Source organism: Aspergillus terreus, genomic scaffold (assembly GCF_000149615.1).
Source record: "Aspergillus terreus NIH2624 scaffold_3 genomic scaffold, whole genome shotgun sequence".
Taxonomy (NCBI): Eukaryota; Fungi; Ascomycota; class Eurotiomycetes; order Eurotiales; family Aspergillaceae; genus Aspergillus; species Aspergillus terreus.
In genome coordinates, this window is record NT_165926.1 from 80,665 (window position 1) to 105,491 (window position 24,827).

At 50.2% G+C, this 24,827-nt stretch overlaps 10 protein-coding genes across 10 annotated transcripts; 5 read left to right on the top strand and 5 right to left on the bottom strand.

Moving 5' to 3' along the window:
• Positions 1–55: 55 nt before the first annotated feature.
• ATEG_01916 (uncharacterized protein) lies at positions 56–634 on the bottom strand (the record flags this gene model as incomplete). Its single annotated transcript, XM_001211094.1, has 3 exons — positions 56–268; positions 316–426; positions 488–634. 3 exons carry the CDS (start codon positions 632–634, stop codon positions 56–58), a joined length of 471 nt encoding a protein of 156 aa, XP_001211094.1.
• A 1,077-nt stretch (positions 635–1,711) lies between these two features.
• Positions 1,712–2,482, top strand: ATEG_01917 (putative short chain dehydrogenase; the record flags this gene model as incomplete). Its single annotated transcript, XM_001211095.1, has 1 exon — positions 1,712–2,482. One exon carries the CDS (start codon positions 1,712–1,714, stop codon positions 2,480–2,482), a length of 771 nt encoding a protein of 256 aa, XP_001211095.1.
• Positions 2,483–3,834: 1,352 nt separating this feature from the next.
• On the top strand, positions 3,835–5,190 carry ATEG_01918 (uncharacterized protein; the record flags this gene model as incomplete). The annotated part of the gene is made up of 3 exons (XM_001211096.1): positions 3,835–4,973; positions 5,097–5,098; positions 5,168–5,190. The coding sequence occupies 3 exons, from the start codon at positions 3,835–3,837 to the stop codon at positions 5,188–5,190; spliced, it is 1,164 nt and encodes a 387-aa protein (XP_001211096.1).
• A 1,978-nt stretch (positions 5,191–7,168) lies between these two features.
• On the top strand, positions 7,169–9,335 carry ATEG_01919 (uncharacterized protein; the record flags this gene model as incomplete). Its single annotated transcript, XM_001211097.1, has 6 exons — positions 7,169–7,832; positions 7,897–8,159; positions 8,225–8,350; positions 8,542–8,966; positions 9,048–9,177; positions 9,243–9,335. 6 exons carry the CDS (start codon positions 7,169–7,171, stop codon positions 9,333–9,335), a joined length of 1,701 nt encoding a protein of 566 aa, XP_001211097.1.
• A 203-nt stretch (positions 9,336–9,538) lies between these two features.
• ATEG_01920 (SDR family oxidoreductase) lies at positions 9,539–10,539 on the bottom strand (the record flags this gene model as incomplete). The annotated part of the gene is made up of 3 exons (XM_001211098.1): positions 9,539–9,761; positions 9,824–10,425; positions 10,495–10,539. The coding sequence occupies 3 exons, from the start codon at positions 10,537–10,539 to the stop codon at positions 9,539–9,541; spliced, it is 870 nt and encodes a 289-aa protein (XP_001211098.1).
• Positions 10,540–11,263: 724 nt separating this feature from the next.
• ATEG_01921 (putative amino acid transporter) lies at positions 11,264–13,113 on the bottom strand (the record flags this gene model as incomplete). The annotated part of the gene is made up of 10 exons (XM_001211099.1): positions 11,264–11,350; positions 11,402–11,545; positions 11,597–11,800; positions 11,856–12,070; positions 12,138–12,281; positions 12,335–12,666; positions 12,726–12,798; positions 12,842–12,876; positions 12,931–13,045; positions 13,110–13,113. 10 exons carry the CDS (start codon positions 13,111–13,113, stop codon positions 11,264–11,266), a joined length of 1,353 nt encoding a protein of 450 aa, XP_001211099.1.
• Positions 13,114–15,319: 2,206 nt separating this feature from the next.
• On the bottom strand, positions 15,320–17,439 carry ATEG_01922 (uncharacterized protein; the record flags this gene model as incomplete). Its single annotated transcript, XM_001211100.1, has 3 exons — positions 15,320–15,844; positions 15,907–16,534; positions 16,583–17,439. 3 exons carry the CDS (start codon positions 17,437–17,439, stop codon positions 15,320–15,322), a joined length of 2,010 nt encoding a protein of 669 aa, XP_001211100.1.
• Positions 17,440–18,553: 1,114 nt separating this feature from the next.
• Positions 18,554–19,745, top strand: ATEG_01923 (transcription factor domain-containing protein; the record flags this gene model as incomplete). The annotated part of the gene is made up of 2 exons (XM_001211101.1): positions 18,554–18,739; positions 18,801–19,745. 2 exons carry the CDS (start codon positions 18,554–18,556, stop codon positions 19,743–19,745), a joined length of 1,131 nt encoding a protein of 376 aa, XP_001211101.1.
• A 591-nt stretch (positions 19,746–20,336) lies between these two features.
• Positions 20,337–21,771, bottom strand: ATEG_01924 (uncharacterized protein; the record flags this gene model as incomplete). Its single annotated transcript, XM_001211102.1, has 2 exons — positions 20,337–21,374; positions 21,427–21,771. 2 exons carry the CDS (start codon positions 21,769–21,771, stop codon positions 20,337–20,339), a joined length of 1,383 nt encoding a protein of 460 aa, XP_001211102.1.
• Positions 21,772–22,350: 579 nt separating this feature from the next.
• Positions 22,351–24,472, top strand: ATEG_01925 (uncharacterized protein; the record flags this gene model as incomplete). Its single annotated transcript, XM_001211103.1, has 4 exons — positions 22,351–22,456; positions 22,509–22,725; positions 22,894–23,846; positions 23,898–24,472. 4 exons carry the CDS (start codon positions 22,351–22,353, stop codon positions 24,470–24,472), a joined length of 1,851 nt encoding a protein of 616 aa, XP_001211103.1.
• Between the last annotated feature and the right edge of the window lie 355 nt (positions 24,473–24,827).

A 24,827-nucleotide genomic window follows, 5' to 3' on the forward strand; every position in this document is an offset into this window, starting at 1 on the left:
CGTGGACAATTAGGCAATGCCTAAAGGTGATGTTGGGTCAAGACAGGGCCCATGTTCAGTCATCGTTATCCAGAAGAAATTCGATAGGTTTGCACTGGAAGATGGTGAAGAAGAAGAACAAAAGGCCGACAATGATGTTAAATGTGGTGACAATGTAAAGGATTATGGCATGAGTCCGAACAACGGTGATGCGTAAAAGTGTTAGGGCAATGCTTGTTTTCGCAACAACACAGGTCAAGATGTAGAAAATCTGACCTAACCACCAGGACTGGTGGAGTTAGAGCAATATTGAACGTATATAGGAGGATTACTCACAAATAGAGCAATGTGCAAGTTATTCGGTCTCTCTAGAAACCAAGCATTCTTCTGGCCAATCCCGTAGGTAGCACCCACAAAAGTGCAAATACAGAAAGCTATGTTCAACGCCTATACCGGTTAGCTGCTGTGAATAGTCTCATTCTGTGTTGTCTGAACATTATGCACATACCATAGCCGTGAGCATCGTTTTGTCATCCCACCCAAACGCCCGCACAATGTACAGCCGTGTATAGCACCGCAGACTCACAGCAAGAGTTGATAATGCCAGAACAGCGGCAGTGACAATGATGATCGCCTCGCTCCGGCCTTGGACCATCATGCGGGGTATTCACGGCCAGAGAAATGCAGTTGAGGCATGGCAGTCCGAGTGAATATGTATGTCAGGCAGAGAGAGGAGCATTCGATTCGGCTGTGAGTGTTGGATTGCACCCTCCCAAACGGTGGAGCTTCCTAGCTAGGGACCATAATCTTCTTACGGTGCATAAATTTCCACAGGATCTTGACGTCAGGGATGGGAAGTAATATATACTCGAGATTCTGCGGACACGTGGCCGGAGGGGGCAATTCAAGAGCGGCTTGGGCTATGTAGCGAGCCGATACTATAGTATCGACATGTTTAGGGAGAAACATTCACACAAAACAATCTCTGGGACTCAATCAAGGAGGCTGTAGGCCTGACCAGCCGAGAGCGACAATCGCGAGTGACTACTGAAAACGGAACGTACACCATGCCCGTTTGGGATATCACATGATTTTGGGCTTCTTCCAGGTTGACCAATAATATGTCAATTATCACGTGATCCATGAAAGCCGCCAACATGACCTTCACCACGTCACTCTTTTCTCTCTCCCAATCATTCCAAGTCCTCCATCGTACGGTCTTCCCGGGCCATCAACTCACTGTAAAAGACAGTGAGCTAAAGGGCACTAGAGTGGGCCCCAAAGACTTAGTCATGGTCCTCGGGCCACAACGATCACCTTATTGTTTTCTTCTACGAACATTCCTGCCAACGCCTACCTGATCCAGGCCTGCACGTGCTTCCGAGTTTTGGTCAATACCGGCAGCTAGCTACATATCCAAGACATTCTACCAAGCTCTGTAGCTGACAAATTCCTCTGGATTTGTCAGAATGTCAATATGTTTGACTAGGCCAAGCCACAAGCAGGTGGGAATACGAGATCCGTCATGTTGAGTCTGGGATATAGTATAGTGGCATCTAATACACAAGACACCGCCAAGGCTGTGCTTAGAAATGCAGCATTGAACTTGTCACCCGGTATACAGATAAAAGGCGGGCCTATGTAGCCAGTGGCAGTCAACATCAAAGAAAGCTGCTCCTCCAGTTAGCAATATCCCAGCATTATCTCCATCATTATCATCACCGTCTGCACAATGGCCACCAACCCCAGCAAAAAAGCAGTCATTATCGGCGGAACGCATGGTATTGGCCTTGCAACCGCCCAGTTGCTCCTTCAACAAGACGTTCAAATCCTGGTGACGGGCCGGAGCTCTCAGCCTATTGACACCGCCAAGCGAGAACTCGGAAGCAAGGCCCGCGTTGTCCCATGCGACATCACCTCTCTGAAGGACATCACCGAGCTGGTGCACCAGGTTGAGGCGTACTTCGGACCCGGCGAGCAGATCGACCTTCTCTTCATCAACGCCGGCTACGCGCACCTTGATGCCTTCACAGACGTGACAGAAGAAACTTTCCACCGGACCTTCAGCACCAACGTGTTTGGGGCTTTCTTCGTCGCGCAGCGCCTGGTCCCCTTCATCCGCCAGGGTAGCGCGGTCGTCTTCACCACCTCCGTGGCGAACAAAAAGGGCATCCCCGGTATGTCCGTCTACTCGGCATCAAAGGCAGCAGTGCACTCCCTCGTGCAGACTTTAGCCGCCGAGCTGGCGGGCCGGAAGATTCGGGTTAATGCTGTTTCTCCTGGGTTTATCAAAACACCAACCATGGGGGTGGCAGGGACGCCAGTGGAGGCAATGGCGGCGTTTGAGGAGGAAGGTGTGCGCACCACACCACTGGACAGAATCGGTCATCCAGAGGAAGTTGCAAAGGCTGTTGCGTTTCTGGCGTTCGATGCGACGTTTACTACGGGGACGGAGCTTGTTGTTGATGGGGGACTGGTGTCGTTGCAGAAGGCTGGTCATTGAGTTAGGGACACTTTAGGTAGGCCCTGCAATAGTTATGAGTTTAACAGGAATTGTTGTCACAACCGCCATCAATCGACAATCGTAGATCGTGGGTGTCGTAGAATGGCTCATAATCAGAATAAGGGTGTCCTGAGAAAACCCTGCAGGTCTCTTTGGCTGAAGAAATAAGAGATCGATCCTCTCTTGCCGTTGTATATCTTCTTGATAAAAAGTATTACATAGGATATTGGTCTAACAATGACAGAAGCGATAATTCCTAAATAAGTAGTAAGTCTGTGTTGTTTAGGGTATCTATCCTTCGTCGTTAAAAGATTTCGAAGGGTCCACTCTTGCTCTAATTAGCTCCGATATCAGAGGCTAAGAACGGAGAGTGGGCCCCAGAAACTTAGTCATAGTCCTCGGGCCACAACGATCACCTTACTGTTTTCTCCTACGAACACCCTGCCAACACCTACCTTATCCACTCCTGAACGTGCTTCCGAGTTTTTTGGTCAATACCGGCGGCCAGCCACATATCCAAGACATTCCATCAAGCTCTGCAGCCGACAAGTCAGAGGAGTTTGTCAGAATGTCAATACGTTCGACTAGGCCAAGCTTTTCCTACAGCTTACTAACCCAACCAAGTCTAGGCGTGCCCAAAGCCGATAATAAAAACCATTAAATTCACGCGATAACGCGCTAATATTTAGAGTCTCAACATGTTTAGCTGCTTCGCAGGCTTTCAAGATACATTTCTCTATTTTAGAATAGGGATTTATAATAGGGGTAGAGAGAAATTAATAAAAAGGCTTCAAATTTTGCGCTAAGATAGGAATTTTGCGTCGAGGTGAGGCAGACCAACCCCCCGAAGGCGGGGTGCGGCTGCTTCCTAGAGACGATTAAGGCTGTCGTATGATTCGTCATGTCTGTAGGTTACTACCTACATAGTTCCTGAGAGGCGGAGCTGAACTGTGTTACATAGGTATTGAGGCTGTGTGTATGCTCATAATTGAAGTAGATTAGAAAGTTCGCAGTAACTTACGTTCGTGTAGTGGGTGATTGAAAGCTTCAGGATGCTTATTGCAAGTAAGCTCTTAGATGCAACAAGGCTAGGTCGCTTTGGGAATCCATTGCGTCGGGCTTCGGGTTTCTGGTGGGGTGTGCTGACCTGATGCCAGCGGCTGAAGGGGCTCGTCTAGGCAGAGACCAAAAAATATGTGTCCGAGTCAGCCGCACTCGGCTTTCGTCCCGATATGGCCATCGATTGCGCTTTGATATAATCATATAAATATGGAGTTGGCATCCTCTGCCATACTCTCCCAATCAGCCATATATTTGAACCTACAATACAGAACCTATCGTGGGCCAGCAAAATGATTGAATATGCGGATCCAAAAGCAGTCCCTAATGATTGGCGCACTAGACAGCCAGGCTGCGCCATTTGGTGCATCATTGCGATTCCTCGTGTGATCCTGTTAGCCATATCTTATAGCCTTCTCTACATCTTCAGCCCTCTACGCCCAAACACCCAGTGGACCTACACACAGGCCCTTCGGACACAGCTCATCAAAACCGCCTTTATCATCATCAGAGAAATTGGCTTCACCCAATCGCTGACACTGGAAGCCGGGGACACGGGTGATAAATGGGTGACTATTCAGCCAGCTGCAGCGAGTGCATACCGTGGGCCGTTTGCCAGCAACCAGAATGTTAAACCGGATGTTATTGGAGGGACTTGGTATCCAGATGTACCACCATCGCCAAAACAGCGGTCAGACGGCTGCGATAGCGATGTTGATAACAGTGTTGTCGTTCTGTCTTTCCATTCGGGATCATTCCTGTGGCTCACAGGACGGCCAGAAGATTCCGGGGATGTTGCTGAAATGACCAACGAAGCACTAGGTCCCGGTACACGCTCATTCTGGCCCCAATATCGGCTTGTAGGGGACAAGAAAACCCTAGCCGGCTACCCAGCACCCATGCAAGATGCAATCACTGCGTATATATATCTCGTCAAAGATCTCGGCATCTCCCCGCTCCGCATCGTTCTCGCCGGCGATTCTTCTGGTGCCACCATCGCGCTAGCTCTCGTGCGCTACTTAGGACTTTTCAACACGCTCGCCTCGCCGCAGAACGCTGATGTCGAATCAGATTTCAATCTTGCCAACCTCCCACTGCCCAGGGTATGTCTTATGTTCTCGCCATCGCTCGAGTACTGTCTCGAAGGTGACAAATCCGCTATCCTACGAAATCGAAATTGCGAAACGGACTATGTCGATGCCCCACTAATGGCGTGGGGAGCAGCAGCTATTGCGCCGCCGGAATTTGTGCGACTGGATGATCCATATCTGTCACCGGCGCTGTATCCGTTTGCGACGCCTGTGGCGCTATTTGTGCAGGCAGGAGGCGCCGAAGTGCTTTGTGATAGTGTCAGGGGTGCCGCGGAGCGGTATCGTGCGGTACCGGGGAATGTAGTTGAGCATTTGGAGGTGCCAGATACACCGCATGATGTGTATGCTGTTGGGGCGCTTCTGGGGTGGAAGAAAGAGCAGAAGGAGACTATTCATACGGCAGCGAGCTTTGTGAGAAGGCAACTACGATCTACATAAAGAGTTATATACTTTATATAATGAAGTGGTAAGTGTCTGCGCGGCTGGAGGTTATATAAGCAGCGACAGTGACTTCCTGTCGTCTATATGTATGTAGGATCGTGGGACATCTCACCATGATCGTGTTGCTCCGGCCGACATTGGCACGGAGTATTCCCTGAGGATCTAGAGCATCCCGGAATTCCACGAACTAGATCCTTATGTTTGTTAGTTAAGTACTTAACCATGAAGAGACCACTGTTTTAGTTCGAATGTACCGTTCTTTTGACCCTACCGCCATGTGTTCAGAGCAAAAAGGCTATATGCATTAAAACCGTGGAGACTTAACATAGTCACATCGTAACCTCGACCGCAGCCTTGGGTTTTTTGTTAGCTGAGATATCGCTTTGACTTGTTGTGTCATTGCAGAAGTCTGGTCATGGAGTTAGAAACACTTAGGCTGTGCAATAGTCATGGGTCTGGCAGAATTTGTTCTCACAGCCGTCATCAATCGACAATCGTAAATCGTAGGTATCGTACAATGGCTCGTAATCAGAATAAGATCTGAAGGCTTAACGGAGACTTTTTAGAGGGTTTCCTCTTAAGAAAATCCCGTAGGTCTCTCCGGGTGAAGAAATAAGAGATTAATCCTCTCTTGTCGTTGTGTATCTTCTTAATGAAAAGTATTATATATGATATTGGTTTGGTAATGACAGAAGCGATAATTCCTGAATAAGTGGTAAGTCCGTGTTGTTTTAGGGTATCTACATTTCGTCGTCAAGATTTCTAAGGGTCTACTTTTGCTCTAATTGGCCCCGATAACAGAGGCTAATGAACGGACCGGATGTACGGAGTACTCCGTAGCAAACAAGCATACATATCAACCGAGAAGTAGTTGCAGACGGACCCGTAGACTTCCGATGGTTTTGTTGGGCCAATGGGCCAATGTCCCATCCTGTTGGCCGAATTGGCTGTTGGGGATGTATCAGCGCCGGTAGTCAATAGGATGTTCCGGGTTGTCTCTCTCAACAGTCGGGAAAACAACGGCAATATCGGACCATCTCGTCGGGATTTGATTGTCGGGCACCGGCCGTACTATACTTCAGACCAAGGAGTACACACCTTGACTTTTTGTAGATATTGAAATGAACTTAAGGCTTGGTCTGTTCTTAGGATTGTACTACGGCGTGGTCGGATATGACCACTGTTCTAGGTACTTGCTGGAATGTTACCTACAACGGACCTCCTACGTTCTCATATCTAAAGACTCCCGTGGTTGTCCAAGAATACTCGTAGAAGGTACAAATGCAGACAATTGCAGGTCGCACATCCCTCTCAAGGGTGGATGACGCAAGGGCATGTGAATCCAGTGGTCTTCCCCGCCATGATGCCTGAATTTATAGACAATATGTAACAGTTTGCTACTCAAACATCCGGTCCCCGTCCGGGGATAAGCCAATTCCCGGGGATGCCCGCAATCGGACTGGTTGACCATGCGTGTCCCTGGGGGCTTTTGCGTCATTCTCCAATAAAGAGCTCGGCAAAATCCTGCCTTGCTCCATACTCCGGAGTAGAGATACTCGAAACAGTCCCGAACGGCACCCCCACGACCCCCACGTTCCCCGCCCCCACGCTCCCACGCGGTCTCCCATCGATCCACCTTTTGCCAAGCTCCGTGGGATGAAAAATTTTCCTCTTCTCTGCGGAGTATACTGTAGACTAGTAGTAGCACGCAGGAGATGGAAGGCATTCTATCAAGGCAATATACGATCCTTTAAAGGAACTAGCTTACTCTTAATACTCCTTTGGTTGCAGAAGGTGACAAACTGGGGGGGAATTCACCTTTTTCCAGCTGATCGGTGGTACTGTACTCCGTCCCATTCTCCCGAGAAGCATGCCGAATCAGATTCCGACGTAGACATCGGCCCAGATCCACCCCAAACCCCCGCCGGGACACAATAAGGTCCCAAAGCCGGGCCGAAAAAGGGCCTGATGGGCTGGGCAATCGTCGGTTGAAAAAGCCAAATACCCCTGCTTCCCTCCTGTACCCCACGGGGATTTTTCATACCAGGGATAATTCGGGGGAGTCGACCATCCCCAACTGCCACCATCATATATCATGGCGGACGAGATCTCCAAGTCCGGCTCTGATGCCGCCCATCTCGAGAAGCCGACGTCTGAGACGATGGAGAGATCTCAGGCCACTGCGATGAGCCCTGCGTTGGCCGATCCGGCCACGCGTGCACGAGTAGAGAAAAGCCTGAAGCGCAAGCTCGATGCTCGCTGTGGTCTCTTCGTTCTCATCTATATCATGAACTATCTGGACCGCAATAACATCTCGGCTGCTCGTCTCAAGGGACTCCAGGAAGATCTCAATATGGATTACAGCCAATATGCGACATGTCTGAGCATTCTCTATGTCGGCTATATCCTGATGCAAGTCCCGTCCAACATTTTCATCAACAGGATCCAGCGGCCCTCACTTTATATCTCCGTGGTCATGCTCATTTGGGGTCTTATCTCGACCTTGTCGGGTGTGGCCACTAACTTTGCGGGATTGGTCGTCATCCGTTTCTTCCTCGGCTTTGTTGAGGCCGCTTTCCTTCCCGGAGCTCTCATGATTCTGTCGAAATGGTATACCCGTCGAGAGCTGACGACAAGAAACGCAATTCTCTTTTGTGGAAACCTGATTTCGAATGCATTCTCCTCTCTTATTGCCGCTGGCGTTCTCTCTGACATGCAGGGCGTTCTGGGCCATGCCGCGTGGCGCTGGCTGTTTTGGAGTAAGTCTCTCAATCACTCACCACTCCTGTCAATCACACTTGGCTGACCCTGCTATTTTTCCAGTCGAGGGTGCCATTACAATGGCCATTGCCATCTCTGCCGGATTCATCCTGCCTGATCTGCCGACTAACACGCGCGGTTTCACCAAGGAGGAACTGGAGGTAGCCCAGCTACGCATGGCGGAGGATGTAGGAGAAGCGGATGTTGATTCGGAGGATCAGGGACCGTGGGATGGCTTGTTCATGGCCGTGAAGGATATCAAGATCTATATCATGATGATCACCTTTACCGCTTATGTGGTTGGCCTCTCGTTCAACGCCTTCTTTGTGAGTCCTCTACCAGTCGTTTTCTCTCTTTTGGACGTCACGTTTTCTGACTCGTGGCATTGTAGCCCAGTCTTACCGAGACCCTCGGGTTCAGTTATGTGCCCACGCTCCTCATGAGCGCCCCGCCATGGGTGTTTTCTTGCCTCTTTTCACTGGCCGTAGCGTGGAGCTCCGATCGGTATCAGGAGAAGGTTTGTCCGCACTTATGTTCCTTGAGGTACAAATTGCGCCTGGCTGACGCGTCTTGTCACTTCTAGTTCTGGCATATCGTGGGCCCTATTCTCGTCGGGTTGGTTGGCTTCATTATCAGCATGTCCACGTTGAATGTTGCGGCTCGATATGTCGCTCTGTTTCTCCAGGGCCGCTTCTTATGCTGGGTAAGCTTTTTCCGTGCCTTGTGTTTCAAACCACCAAGGCAGACACTCACTTCCGGCAATCCACTCGATACAATGACTGTGCTAACGAAACCCGGAACTACAGCTTCATCGTCTTTTACTCCTGGATCAGTTCAACCTTCCCGCGTCCTCCCGCGAAGCGTGCCGTGGCCATCGCCATGATCAACGCATTCAGCCAACTGGGCAACGTCGCTGGCTCGTACGTCTGGAATCTTTCGGAAAATGGATACCGGAAGAGCTACGGCATTGTCACGGCCATGTTTGGCATCACTATTGTCGGCTGTTTCGGGCTCCGCATGCTGCTTGCCAACCTTAACAAGCAGCTTGAGGAGGCGGAGCACGAGGCTAATGGCCAGCCGGACAATGCGCATGTGGACGAGTTGCATATGACTAAGGGCTTCCGGTACCTGGTGTAAGGGAGCTTTGTTTTATTGGTATAGACTGGGTGTGCAGGATTATGTATCTGGGAAATACATATAACGATTCTGCTTAGGACGCCAAAATCTAACGCCTACTCAAATGGCTATCTTCTGTCCGTCTTCGTGATATCTAAATTTAGGAGTCTTATAAGCCTAAAGACAAAGATATGGAAAATACACGTGCCTATAGAAAGCAGAGGCGAGGTTCATTCCATCATTGGACGGTGGTGACCATTGACTGCACTAGAACAATATATACCTTGGCATAGCTTGCTTGTATCCTGGTTCTTTTGGTGTACTTCTCATACAATGAATCACGATACAGTTTACCAATGATCCAGAACGTCTTATCTTATAAATAATTAGAAGACGGACCTGTTTATTCCATTATGGACGTCAATAAATCCCTAGGAAATACTATATCATTTGTGTGTACGCTTTTTTTATCCATCTGCTTGCCGAGGTTCTCAGCAACAGCTGAAGCCCGAAATGAGAATATCCCGCGGTATGTGGTAAAGAACCTTGGGAGTGCCTTACTGAGCCATTGAGTGTCCGTAGTATACCCTTATGGAATTGCATCTGGCAACCCAGAGTCCTCACCATGCATCTGACTAAATAGTGGCTCCCAAACCGTGACAGCGCGTTTGGTAAACCGTCCGTTGGCCATCTCTTGTGGCTTATAGAATAACATCTTGTCCACGGAGCATTCTAGCAACTCGCCAGCCATCCCTGTTGTGTCATCTAAAAAGAGACGATACGCGTCCAGTATAGTTTGAACTGGCGTCAAACTGCACATCAAACAATTAACCAGTGCCGCCGCAGGTAGATTTGCCCAGTCAGACAGACTCACCATTCTGGCGACACGGCCGCAGTCATCTCGGGAGGAACAATCTCAGTATCGACCATCCCTGGCATGACACAATTGATGTGGATGTTATGTTTGGCCTTGAGGATAGGCGCCATATTCTGAACGAACAGGTTGATCGCCGCTTTGGTTCCGCAGTACTCGGGGTACGTTCTATGCGGGAACATTCCGCCAATACTCCCCGTCACCACGATCTTCCCACCTAGTCGAGGCGTGTTGTGCCGCATGAAATGCGTTGCTAACACAGTCCCGTAAATCAGGCCTTTATAGTTGGTATCCGTGGATATAAGGTTCGGCTCCTCCGGTAGATCGTCTACATCCCGCTCGTGTTGGCCGAGGAGGTAAAGCGAAGATTGATCGACTGCGCCGGCATTGGCACATAGAGCATCGATTCGGCCCCAGTGCCGGAAAACCTGCTGAAAGACACCCGCCTGGCTCTGATAGTTACTTACATCTCCTTTAAAGAACCGTGCCCTGTCTCCTAGGGATTTCTCAAGCTCATGGCCGGGTTCTTCCCTGCGGCCAACGCAGGCGACGTGCCATCCTTGCTTGTATAGGTCGCGCGCAATTGCTTTGCCAATGCCGGACTATGCCACATCTTGTTAGGGCAGAAAAGGGGTGGGAAGAAGGAAGTCAGGCAGGGCTTAGGAACTCACTGTAGCACCTGTTACGATGGCGACTTTGATATCTTGTCCAGTCATTTCTGCCGCAATACAAGTAGTGGACGGGGGTTTCTTTTTAAGGGAGAAGAGGTGGAGGGCTCAAATAACCCAAGCCAAATCTAGCCTCAAGTACAGCCCCGCGCTTGCGCCTGAAGTCCCTGTGCTTCGCTGTCTCTAGCGCTCTGACTGCCCGTCGCGACGACCCGCAGTGGAGATCGTGACGTATGTAGGCTAATTTATAGCATAATGATAGTATCGCTTCCAGTGCCCTATATGCAACTAGACACTAACGGAGATTCTGGGCCAGTAGGCCTATACCGTTGGGTATACACTTGCTGATCTTACCATATTTCAATATCTTCACCTTATCACTGGCGATGTTCATAGACACTCACTAATTACTCTATAGGTCTGCAGTGGTAACTGGGGAAGAGGTGATTAGTTGGGATTTGTCCTTTCCTACATGGATCTACACTTGATTACAGCGAGATACAGCGATGAATACGGATAGCGCAACTTTGGCGTATGTACAAATCAGATATTCTAACCATCAAGGCGGTGTATCTCTAAGAATAGACGAGGCTGTGACATCAAAAGACATACTCCGTAGAACCATGAAGAACCCGAAACAAAAATCCTGAAACGATATCCCCTGATGTTTATGACCAGGGAGGGGGCGAGACATGGCCTGTTAACCATGAGCTAGACACTCTGTACAGAGAGCCCCAAAATATAGTACATGTATAAACGTGACGCATCATGCTTAATCGGCGTTGTTGGCACATGTCCAGCTGGCTTTCGATGAGCTCTTATTGATCGCATCACCGGAAACATATAGTCCCAGACCACACTGTCATGGTGTTAGTTGAAGCAAACTAGGATATGTATATAAGAGACTTACAATAGCAAAGGCAATGCCCAAGATAATCAAGTTCAGAATGGTGAGGAAGATCTTCTTGGGATTGGCGAACCACTGGCCTCTGTTCATATAGAACCAGAACATGGCCGGGAGACCGAAACTGAACCAACTTCCAAAGAGGGCACACTGTTAACTGTTAGATATATGGATATCTCGATACCTGGAGGGGTGTCATACAATCAGACTCAAAAGGTCGTTGAAGACCGGAATGGACTCCGCAATGACCCAGGCGACGACCCAAACGGCCAATGCGATGCCAATCCAAGATCCAATAGCCAAAGCACTCCTCTGGTGCATGTGATGCGCCCTATCGCCGCGGAAAATGCGGACGTAGATATATTTGCACGCAACATGGCCGAAGATGACTCCGGCGATGATAACCTGGTGACGATTAGCCGAGTGCTGTGGTGGATACGCAAAAGGGTGGATGACGCACAGTTGGGATGGCAAGGCCATAGGCAACCTTCTTCATCACCGGTCCGGCGGAGGACAGTGCAGGCGAGGCAACCTCGGGGCCTGCATAGCAGTAAATGACAAAGGCAACGACAATGTACAAACTGGTATCACCAATTTGCAACATGGCCAATGACTTGGGGAATTCACGAGGGTCTTCCATCTCGGACAGGAACCCGAAGAAGGCCACATGAGCGACTGGACCCGAGTCAGTTCCGCTGAATGAAAGGGTAAGAAGCTATGTGAAGGTTAGGGAGAACCATACTGTAGGCAAAAATGATGTTGGTCACTGCCAAGAAAGCTTCCTGGAAGCTGACATGGGTGGTGATATCCTTCTGGACATAATCAGGAGCCTGGACACCAATGGCAATCATCGTGACCAGCGTTGCGACCACAATACTGGTGCATGCTAGAGAATCCATCAGTACATGGATCCATGGTTGAGGGGTGATTGATACTCACAGGCAATGGCCATGATGTAGACCTTGTTCATCGTGCGAGGCAAGTTGCACAGAAAGCTCAGAATCATTCCAACCACACCAAAAACAATCGTGCAGGTACCGTGGTTGGTGATGGTGTTGAATGTGATCGTGAAGGTGAGGACGTGACTGGCGCAGAGGAAGATGAGGAGTAACAATTGGGCGACATAGAGCAGCTCTCTGCCAAATCTCCCCATCAACAGTTCACCTGCATCGCCCATGCTGTGGACTTGAGGGTAACGGATCTTGAATTGTCCCATGACGTAGCCGGTATACCAGGAAATACCAGAGATTCCCAGAATGATGAAGAGGGTGCTGAGGTCAGGTTAACATTCCCATCCACATTACCGAGTCACAGCCCAATGCACACTTACGGGATGATTCCCAACGTAGCGACAGCTGATGGCAGGGACAGGACACCCAGGGATACGTTTTCAGCAGCCATGACTGTGGGAAGAAAAGGTTAGAATGTGGCTCCTATTAGTCGAACTCGAAACCAGGCGAGTCTTACGCATTCCAGCGTGCCTGTAGCTTGATCAGAACAGAACTTGAGCTTCGTCGCGGGCTCTCTGGACTTACCACCACTTCATCACCCGATATTTCACTTCTCCAGTCTCTTCATTGCCAAACGGGTCGTTGGCCGGGGGGAAATCCTCCGGAGAGACCTTCTCCATTTCCTCGTCATTGGGTTTCGCTGCAGAAATCCGTTAATGGTTCACAGCCGGAGACGTTGGGAGCGGTGGTGACTGGTAACTCACTCATGATGTATTCTGTAGGGTAGATAGCAGCAGCGTAGAGGGGGAGGAGGAAGTCTGGGGTAGGAAGACTGAACAATTAAATAACGCGTTGGTGTCTGAGCCCAGTGTGGATCTGGAGCATTGGGCAATTTCGCTTTTTTTTTTCTCTCTCGATCTTCTGTGTCTACCGAAAGTGGCAACCCAAGGGCTGAGTCAGCTCGGCCGGTACGGTTAGGCTTATCAAATGAATGCCAGTAATATGGGAATAATGGGGTTCGAGTACTCCGTATGGTACGGGTTGTCATTAGTGGCAATTCCTGGAGGATCCCCAGTTTCGCGATGGGGTTGTTCTGGGGAAGTACACATGGCCAATGGTTCATCCTCCGTGTCCCTTGTCCTGTTCCCCCTCACAGTTCAACAGGAATGCCGGTTTCCGTTCTACGTAGTATTTCCAGAGTAAGGGCATGGTCCTTTGGAGGCCAAGGGGCGGTTTCTGTTATGTAAGGAGAACGGACATGACCCGATTCCTCCTGTGAACTGCTGCCTACTGCATAGCAAGACACTATGCCTTGCATTGCGATAAGAGTACTCCGTAGCAATTAGTTACCTGAACACTACACGGCATACAGAGAACCACATCCTTATCGCAAGTGCGTGGCAGGCTAGGTCTGAAGAAGAAGGCCGATGGAATTCCTCAGATATTCCACGATCCACGGTGACCCAAGGCTGGTCGTGGTAGCAAGTGGGACCGGTTGTAGCCGGTCACCGGTCCGGTTAGGGATGTGCCACTACAGATCCAGGGTCCATCTCGGCTTCCTGCATTCGCTGGCGGTGAGAAGTTTTTTCCCAGCTGTCTCACAGTGGGTGGTTGTGGTGGAGACGGCAGTGAAGGCTCTGTCGGGTCGGGTGGGTATCCTCTCGAACATATTGTACAGGTAGAGCACCCAGCAATCTCTCTGCAACAATCTCAACAAAGACGATTCATCGGAATGTACGGGGGCCAACAGGCACATGCGCAACATCATGCGGCTGTTCTCTTCCCGGCTTTCCGAGTCCGTCGGGTTGATACAAGGTTGCAAACTCTTTCGACCGGCAACTTAGGGTTCCCGCCCGGCGGCTTGGCATACGTGAGATTTGGCCACTAAGATCTCGTGTAGTGGATCTTTGTGGGGCTCCGCGGCAAACCGACGAAAAAAAGGCGTCGCGGGAGGCGGAAAGGCAAGAAAGGTAAAAAGGATGAATACCTCTCAGTGTAAGACCTACCTAGGCTGTGTCCAGCCTCGTGTTGCAGCCCTTAGATTGCCAGGCCACTATGCCTGTTTCACCTTAGGGTTTCTGCAGCCCACCTCGGTTTTGACCCACTATGATGACCCCGGGGATAGATAATACTACGGTACGGAGTAGAACGTTTTCGGATGCAGCTGGAAATCTGCAGCCAAATCTGCATTAGATCCTTATCGCTGTTCAAGCCGGCTAATTCCCACTCAATGCCATGCGTCTACAGTCTACTATAGTGCATAACAATGCCATATTTGATACTGAGATATCCTTGTTTCCCGGTCATGTCCCTGTTGATAGACTAGGTAGCTATAGAGCTGTTCTGGTCAAAGTATCTTCATCTAGAATATTACCGTCATGGCTATTAGATTTGGGAACATCTAGTAGTAAAAATTATACTACTATCGGCGTACAAATCTGACAGGCTGGAGATATGGAGTAGTTATCTTTACTGTGTCTGGGCTCCATATATGATTTCACGACGGAGCCACTATATCGTTAGGTCCACTTGTTTCCCTCCCCCTTTCCATCTTATTACGGAGTAGTATGGAGATCACTCTCCAAATCAGCAGATAAGATTACTCGATTATAAACCGATGGTCATATTCATTAATAACAGTTACTCCATACAACCCACCAGAGGATGCGTGTAGCTTCCAATCCCCGCACTTGATAGATCCGAGGGTATACTTATATGGTTGGGGACCTCCCTACAATCAGACTCCAAGCAGATGTAATATGAGTAAGTCTGCGTATAACATACCGAAATGCCCATTATCAGGAAAATCTACTAGACAGGCCACTGCAACCTCATGGACCATGGTAGGTAGGGAATGGTTGTCTGTATCATTCGAGCTGCAGTTGCTATCACTGGTGTAGGCAAAGTTGCTACGGATGTATACTCCGCAGGTATATCATTACCTCTATGCACTGATGAACATTCTCGCAAGCTCCTACAACCGGAAATCCCCGGACTGAAGCAAGCGGACAGTTTCCGGGTCAACTCTGACGTATCCCTTTCCCTCTTTCGCGATCCAATACATCCGATCACCACTCTCCTGTGAAGGCGTGAACCCTTCTTTACGCAGGCCAACCTTCACCTTCTTCATGATTGCCGAAACCTGCTCTTTATCCAAACTCTGATTGGCGACCACTTCGGGGGTGGAATTGCCAAGGATTCTCAAGAAGCGAGGGATGGCATATGCCGGAATGCCATGGTCAGATTCAGCCATCCATTTCTCCAGGTCGGCGATCATGCTCTCGGCTCGAGGATGGGACCCAGCGTGAAGCTCTACCGCTGCACATCCCAATTGACCCTCGTAGCCGTACTGATTCATAGGGATTGCATAAACATTGACTCCGGCAATGTCGGGGTGGCGACTGAGGCAGTGTTCCACTTCCGTGGTTGAAATATTGTGGCCCTTCACGCGGTACGTGTCGCCAAGTCGGTCAGAAAATGTTATGTAACCATCCGAATCCTAAGCCACAGTTAGTTCCTGGGGGACAGCAGGACATATACAGGCAGAGGAAAGTCCCTTACCATCACCAGCGCATCCCCAAGCCGGAAGAACTCATCTCCTTTCTCAAACACATCTCGCAATGTCTTCTTTTCCGTAGCTTCGGTCCCACCCTCTCCAACATAATCATGCTTGCGCTGAATTGGCGGTCGAATCCGACATATTGCCTCTCCAGCTTCGCCGGGTGCTACCGGTATACAAAATCCCGTACTGGGATCGCGGACAACATTGCCTGTTGTGAAGTCTGTGCGAATAAGGTAGAACATATCCTGTCCGAAACGCCGCATCAAGGGACCCCAGCGGGCAACCTTGCCATTACCCGCATCGTTCCGCGTTGAGTTGACGAGCGAGACGGTAGACTCAGTAGCACTGTAGTACTCCACAATCCACTCGACGCCGAACCGAGCTCGGAATTCTTTCCATACCGTTGGGGCGAGGCCCAGGCCAAATGCCAAGGTCACATTATGGTCCTTTTCATCAACACCGCTCGGATCGGGTGGCGATTGAACTAGATAGCGGAGCATTTCGCCAATATACAAGATTGCATTGGCATTGAATTGGCGGCAGTCCTTCCAAAATTGCTGACGAGAGAACCGACGCGCCAGGATGATCGTCCCAAAAGTCATCAGGGTCGCCGGAAGGGCCGCAACTCTACCTCTTTGTTAGTCAAACGCCTTGGCCTTGATTTGGGGGCCTTACTGAGCTGTTCCATGAAACATAGGTAGGCAGATATAGAATCTCCGCGGTGTTTCAAACATGTCGGGCCACCGTCGGTAGTTGCTCAGCATCAAGCAAAACCCTGCTGGATAACAGACGGCTTTCGGCAAACCGGTTGTGCCGGAGGTAAACAGATACTGGACAGGCATTGTGATGCCGATCTTGGGTCGCGTTGACACAGGGAAGTCGTCGGTCTCAGCAGTGGCAGGCTGAAAGGTCTCATGAGACCAGTATGCCGCTCCCTCGGGCAAACTTGTCGGCGGCGACGGGTAAGTACCATAGTCATATAAAATGACACCAGGGCGATGGTCACCCTCGTTGTTTCCAGGCACATAGTAAGTATCTTGGATGACTGACCATAGCTCGGCAGAGCAAATGACAAACGAGGCATCGCACAGACGAGCACAATGACGGATGTGATCTGCCTTGAATTTCGTGTTGATGGGAGCTGGGATTGCACCCAACTTGAATAGCGCCCACCAAGCAAACAGAAACTCTGGTGAATTATTGATAAAGAGACACACCACCGTACGATTCTTGACTCCAGCCCGTGTTAACTGGTCAGCCATACGCCCGATCTCCCGGCGGAATTGATCATACGTCCAGCTGCGTCCCTCAAACTGCAACGCCTCGCGGCTGCCCACCGTCTTGCGAACCGCATGAGATGAATGCACAATATGGTAGAAGGACCAGTCATCCTCTCCGTGTTGACGCAGTAGATCCGCGGCAAACTGCTTGCCTTGTCTCGCACTTTTCATCTGCTGAAGGTCGCTAGTTATCGCATATTTGGCGTCGGCATACATCCCCATTGCCGTCAGGGCGGCTCCGCCCAAGGCCATTGTCGGTAGCCAATCCATTGCCATTCGTCCTGTGGTTTATTCTCTGAGTATAGACTTTGATCTGTACCTTTTGATCATCACCATCAACATATCGACGTGTGAATGGACACAATGCGGAGATATAGATTCGAGGATCGGGTATTCCATGTCCCCAATGCGGGGTTATGCCGAGGCTATTCTTCAGCATCAAGACAGGAGTTCAGTTTCTAACCTACGTGCTTCTCTGGGCCTATTCAGATTATTACGCGAATTTCTCTCTTCAGCGACGGGCTGCACTGGCCCACATCCCCCGGAGATTCCCCACCATCGATCAGTAAATCGCCGATACCAGCACTGCGGACAACCCCGGGATGTTGAACGCATGTATCATCTGTCACAAGAAGAAGGTAATATATCTGTGCCCAGTATCCAGGTTCCTCTGACAAATCTCCTCAGGTCAAATGCGACCTGGCCAAGCAACATCCGTGTTCCAATTGTGTCAAATCTGAAGCGGACTGCGTGTAAGCGATATTGCCCAGCCGTGCCGTCTGAAGTGAGACTCATGGCGCACTGACAAAAATCGAATAGCCGGTACAGGAGAAAGCGTAAAAGATACACAAATAGCCTGTCACCTAGAGACAGCAGTGCTGAGCTGCACACAACTCCAGTCCCGAACTCGGCTCAATGTCTCCCTCAAGCCGTTCCGCAGTCGTCCACAGCCCACAACGGCCCAGATAATCAAAATCCAGTTCAAACCTATCGTGCCCGTGACCGTTATCTCGGCCTTCATGTGCCTTTCAATGAGTCGATCATCACGCCCAATGCCTCAAAAGGGCGGGCCAGTCTTCCTGACATTGATGTCCAACTGCTCACCCAACAAGGAGCATACACACTGCCAACCCCAGAAGTTCAGGACGAACTGATGTCCATTTTTATGAAATTCGGCTATGTATGGACCCCTATCATCGATCCGGCTTGGTTATCCGGCCGTTCAAGATCACCACTGCTGTTACAGTCACTGTTTCTCGCAGCCAGCCGTATGGCAAAACGGCCAGCTCGTTATGCCTCAAGTGCCAACTTTTATCGTCGTGCCAAGCTACTCTTCTTTTTTGGCAACGAAAGGGATCCTCTCATCATGGTCTCCAGTGCCATTCTGCTGCACTGGTTCAACCCCGTTGGACCGGAGACCGTATCCACTGATACAAGTGGATTTTGGCTCCGAACGGCCGAATCTATCGCCTTTCAGATCGGCCTTCATAAAGAGCCATCGCCTCAGGAACGGCAAAAAGGGCTTCGTCGACGGCTGTGGTGGACGTTGGTGGTGAGTATTCGCATCACCTATGATCGTCGCTCATTTATTGACGACTAACATGGACGCGTAGCTGCGAGATTGCATTATTGCGGCTGGTGTTGGTCGGCCACGTACTATCAATCTGTCTGATAGCGACGTTCTCCCGCCGGCCTTGGGCGACTTTGAGGCTCCCGATATCAATGCACGGCTCTTCATTATCTATGTACAAATTTGTCAATTCCTTGGAGACATCGTTGAGCACTGTCTCCGGCGTCAACTCTTGCCGAATCATCAACGAGTACTAGAGAACGCGCTCTATCGCTGGGTCAAACAAGACCTCCCGTCCCTTGGGATGCACCAACCTTCTTCACTCGAAATACGACAAGTGATGGTCACGTACTTCGCCACCCTTGTGATCATTGACCGTACTCCAACCGCGGACGGTTTTCCCTCGGCTCGAGCTCTGATCGCCGCGTCATTCATCGTCGGAATATTCAGGGTCTTTTTAGAGCAAGAAGAGCTTTGTCGCCTAGGACCGGCGTTTACTTTCTACGCGCTATGCGCTGGTCTCGCCCTGATACCTGCGTATCGATTCCTTCCTCTGCGTCATGTTGCTAGCGAAGAAATGCTTGTGCTGAAAGCCTCCCTGCAGGTACTGTCTCAGCAATGGGGTTCGGCCTTTGGGTCCCTTCGGGCACTACAGAAGCTCACAGAGGATGCGTCGAAGCAGCCAATATTCGATACAGGCATTCCTCATTTGGCCGATGATGTTATTCCATTCTTCGAGGATTTTGACTCTAGCATGTGCAAACTATGGGATATGTTGCGCCGTGACAACGTATCCGGAGTTACGCCTGTCAACGCACAATTGACCATTCCGTCTGTGGCAGCACAGCAAAGATATTCCTCCTCCGGACTGTCAGTCCTTAATCAAGAGAGTCTTAGGATCCCAGGCGATGACTTGGATATGCTGAGTGGTAACTGGGAGGGGTTGGGTTTTGATTGGGGTGGCTCCTGGCTTTTGGAAAGTATGTGAAAATGACTTAAGTACATAGATATGAGCTATTGCAGTAGCTACCTAGGTACTGCCTCGAGAAGCTTCCAAGGTAAAGCTCCAGCTTTCGCAGCAAGTGCTGGACTCCTATTAGAACCTCATAGCTTTGTTCTTCGATCCTCCAAGGCGTAGAACTGCTGAAAATAATTCAGACACTCCTGGTTAGCGACTGTGTTGCTCACGGTTCCTGGAACTTCACCAGTGCAGATGACCTTCTTAACCAAGGTTTCGATCTTCTTGCCGTTCACTGTCATTGGGATTTCTGGAACCTCTATAACAAAACGAGGAACATGCCGGCTGCTGAGGCCTTGCCGGATCGCATCCTTCAAGCGCTGGGTGAGACTCGCAGAAAGTCTATGACCCCTCTGCATAACTATGAACAGGAACACGGACTCGTCTGTATCGACCAAAGGCCGGCGTCTCCCAACACATAGCGTATTCAATATGATTTGGTTGAAGGGGGTTGCTTCCACGATCGAGTAGATATCCGAGGAACCGAACCTGACCCCTTGTGGGTTGAGCACTCCATCGCTACTGTACCGTCAGAACTGATCCGCAACGTACTGAACAATTTCATACACACCTTCGCCCGTGTATCTGCCAGCCTTTTGTAATAGGATTGTAACTAGCCCAGTCATGCTGCGCCCAGCAATCAGGAAACAGATCGAAGTACGTATCCTTGTATCTCGCCATCTCCTTGTCTCCCCAGAAGAAGACAGGCATAGAGGGGAACGGGGCGCGGCAGACAAATTCCCCTTGCCTTCCAGTTTCCTTGATCGACTCTCCAGTGCTCGGATCGGCTACATCAACATCTTGTCCCAACATTGGAAGCTGGATTTCCCCTGGATACAAGGGACCAGCTGGGTCAGTGCCAATCCAGGATGTGACCAAATCAGTGCCTCCAGTGACGCTAGTCAAGTGGACAGATTTTGGAAAGGTGCGATAGAACCAATGGTACTGGTGGGCTGCCAGGTGAGATCCCCCGGTTTGTACCATTTTTAATGACGACAAGTCGACCTCTTGGCTAGGAATTGAACCAGTCATCTCCAGCTCCTGTAGGTATCGGGGAGATGTGCCCCAGTAGGTCACGCGGTGGTGTTCCAGTGTCTTTAACATGGCGTTAGGATTCGGCCACAAAGGAGATCCATCATACATGACCAAGGTTGGGCCAACAGACAGGTGCCCAACCATGATATTCCACAAAACCCATGAGGTGCTGCTGTATTGGAACACGACATCATTCTGGTTGAGAGAATTATGCAGGAGGGACACCTTTTTGTGTTGGACAATGACGGAATGGCTATGGACAAGACATTTTGGCTGCCCGGTCGTACCGCTGGTGTACAGGATGTAGAGCGGGTGGCTGTACGGCACTCTGGCAAAGTCCAAGGCATCCCCTGGTTTTGACTTGGACAAAAAGTCGTCAATGGTAGGAAATTCAAGCGGTTGGGGAGCGGACAATGGTATCACGATCACCACTGGTTTTTGTGGGAGGCGACGAACGATCTTGCGGATCTTGTCAACATTGGAATGAGTTTTGCCCTTGAACGTCGAAGCGCTGTCCGCAAAGAGAATCTTAGGAAGAATCTGTTCTAACCGGGAGACACAACCCTAGTGTTGTTAATCAGTATTCGTCAGCCGATACTTGGTATAAAACCCTCACCTCTTCGCCAATGTCGGGAGCAATGCTAGTCCAGATGGCTCCAATCGATGCCGTAGCCAGGAACAATACGACTGACCACACGCTTGTCGATATTATGGCGCCGACTCGCTGACCCTTTTCAACGCCGCTGCGTAACAGGGCACTCCGCAACTTCCTGACAATCTCAGCGAGATGTCTCCACGTCCAAACATCGCCGTCGAGTGACTCTTTCTCACGAATGCCAATAAGGGCGTTCTGGTTGGGATCCTTCCCGTGGAAAACATTCTCGGCGTAATTGACGACAGCCCCCTCGAAGAACTTGGGGATCGCGCTCATTGGAAGACCTGGATCATAGGCGCGCGTCATGGTAGTGGGCAATGCAGGAATGATGCCAGTGTATTGATGCAAATCTAGCCAAAACCCCTGCGGGTGTGTGATAGACCATTGATGGAGGTCGTGAGAAGAACGAAGGTTCACGCCAAATTTACGATTGACATGCTCGCGATAAATATTCATTGGAATCTGCTCAGCTGGAGTGCTTGGCTTCCATATAGGCTGTAGATGTTGCATCTTGCTTCGATGTTGTTGGTGCAGTAGGCTCGGGATATCAGACGGGTGCATGACCAAGTCGCCACGGAATACTGGGCAGATGGACCTTTTAAATTGGCAGTGCCTTTCAGTTCCTAGTCGGCATCATCTTTACACCCCACAAAAATCCAGCATTTCTCTATGCAGTACGTGCTTTCACGGCCCATGGCGGGGTTGTCGGAAGCTGGCGGTGGTTTTCGGTGATTTTGCGGCATCTACAAACGCGGGGGCTCCTATCTGTGGAGGTATAACAGGGGAATGAGGACCCAAACAGGGCATTTATTCCTGGCCCAAGGAAACCGATTTCAATGAACCAATATTAATTCTGCGTTGTGCTTTTTGCGACTCATCAATACAATGTCTAAGCTCACCCCTTCGTCCGCGGATGAGGGTTATTTCCTCTCTGTCCCTCCGCTTCCTAATCCGGCGGACTCAGATGCTGTCTTTCAGCGGATTCTCCAATGTTTGTACCTATACCAACGTCTGCTTGGCTGTTTGATACTAATCGAATACAGGGTATCTCCCTTCTGACGTCCTTTCCAAAGTCAGTCCAAGTCTCAGTCGGTTCGGCGCAGACGCAGTCTCAGAGCAAATCAATGGATGGATCGGAAATGCAGAGACCCAGCAACCATATGTCAAAGGACGGAATGTATGGGGTTCCAGATATGATCGGGACCGGCTCATCACCAGTGAGGGCTGGAAGCAGTTAGGCAAATGGGGTCTCCAAAACGGGTGAGAATTTTGCAGTTCACTATACCAGATATTTGCTCACGACGTCCAAGGGTTGTTGCCCACGGGTACGAAGATACTTTTGCTCAATACAGGAGGATTGTACAACATGCTTTGTCTGTTGCCCCTATGATGGGATGTACACCATGTCATATGTTAACGGTCTCACAGCAATTACATCTTTTCGGCTGCGTCGGCAACCTACTCCTGTCCCGTGTCGATGACCTCGGGAGCATGTCGGCTCGTTCGACACCATCTATCTGTTCCTTCGGATCATCCATTCCATTATCTCTACGCCAGGCTCACGTCTCGGGAAGACCCCTGGATCTCTGCGCAGTGGATGACAGAACGAGTTGGAGGAAGTGACGTCCGCAACAGCGAGACGATTGCTGTATACTCTCCTCTCCCCTCCAAGGAAGGAAGATTTGGGCGTATAGATCAGGGCGACTACCTTCTTTCCGGGTTCAAATTCTTCTCCAGTGCGACGGACTGCAATGTCGCTCTTATTTTGGCCAAAACGGAATCCAGCCAGCTCTCGCTGTTTGTTGCCCCGACAGTCAAAACAATTATTGGCGAGGATGGCAAGGAGAAAGAGGTCACCAATGGTATTCGGATCCACCGATTGAAGAATAAATTTGGCACGAAGGAACTTCCAACGGCCGAGCTGGAGTTGAAGGATGTTCGAGCACACATGATCGGACCCAAGGACCGCGGTATCGCAACAATTGCCCTCCTGCTGAACGTGACGCGAACTCATAACTTTATCACCGCACTATCTTGCCTGCGTCGGGCGATGGACATTGCCAAGGCTTTCGCTCGTTCGCGCAAGACTATAGATCAACCGTTGTGGACCTTCCCAATGCATTTACGCATGCTAGCTCAGCTAGAAGTGAAACACCGGGGTTGGATGCAGCTGGCATTCTTTACAACCTCGCTCCTGAGCTATGGCGACCACGGGTTCCCGGCCAACGTGTCAGATCACTATTCACTTCTCGCAAAGTCGCCAGAACTAACAACTCTCGTGCTTCGGGCATTGACCTCGACATCAAAGGCTGTGATCTGCAAATCGGCCACCTTGGCTTTCCAGGAATGCCAGGAAGCTATGGGAGGCGTGGGATACATGGGTACGTTAGTCCTATAACTAGTTGATCGTGTGGTTACTAATCCACCCCCAGACGAGCCGGAAGAACCAGAGTTCAATGTCAGTCGCTTGTGGAGGGATACCGCGAGTAACTCGGTATGGGAAGGCACCTCCAATGTCCTTGCAAGTGAGACTGTCAGACATCTGACCCGCGGTCACAATCTCGAGTCCTTTGGCACTTGGATACGCGATGTTATTGGAAGAGTGCGGCAGGACCCATACAGAAGCACGTTGATGGAAGCCTGGAAAACACTGTGTGCCAAGATGGATCCAACTCAAGTACCTGGCGGGCTGAAAACGGTCCTGGCAGATGGGCGGCAAATTATGTTCACCTTGGCTTGGATTATCAGCGGAGTCTTGCTGGCGCTTGACGCACAGAGAGACGAGGACTCCATTGCCCACGAGGTGGCGAGGCGGTGGATTCTCCAAGGTGAAGGCATGCCGGCCGAGTTCACCTTTCCTTCGATTGTTCATTCATACTGGCGTCTAGTCCCTCACAGCGTCCATCAAGCAGGTTTGGACAGAAGCGACTGGGACTGCCGGATTGTATGGGGGATTGGGCTTCCCGGTGATGCATCTGTAGGATATCGGGTGACGGCCAAGATTTAATTCACGAAGGAACGAGTTAGATGGTTAAGCAATGTATCTGACTTGATGACCAGCACCATCTCGTCAATGTTGTTTTGTGCCTTCAAAGATATATTTCTCGACGCTGTCTCCTTCCATGTTGGCAGTGGAGTATTCCCTTGCACCGAAACACTACTACACTGCCTAGATAACCTGTGAAAGATTTTACCCTATCATATCACATATCCCCTGCCAAGTGTACAAGTAGAGGCCTTGGGCAAGCGACCTTGTGCCTGGGCGTCCTTGGCCTTTTGTACCGCCGTTGGATGAAAGCCCTAACCGAAGTTCTCCCGTGAACTAGAAACTCCTCGGCACGAATGCGGGTCAGTTGCCGTCT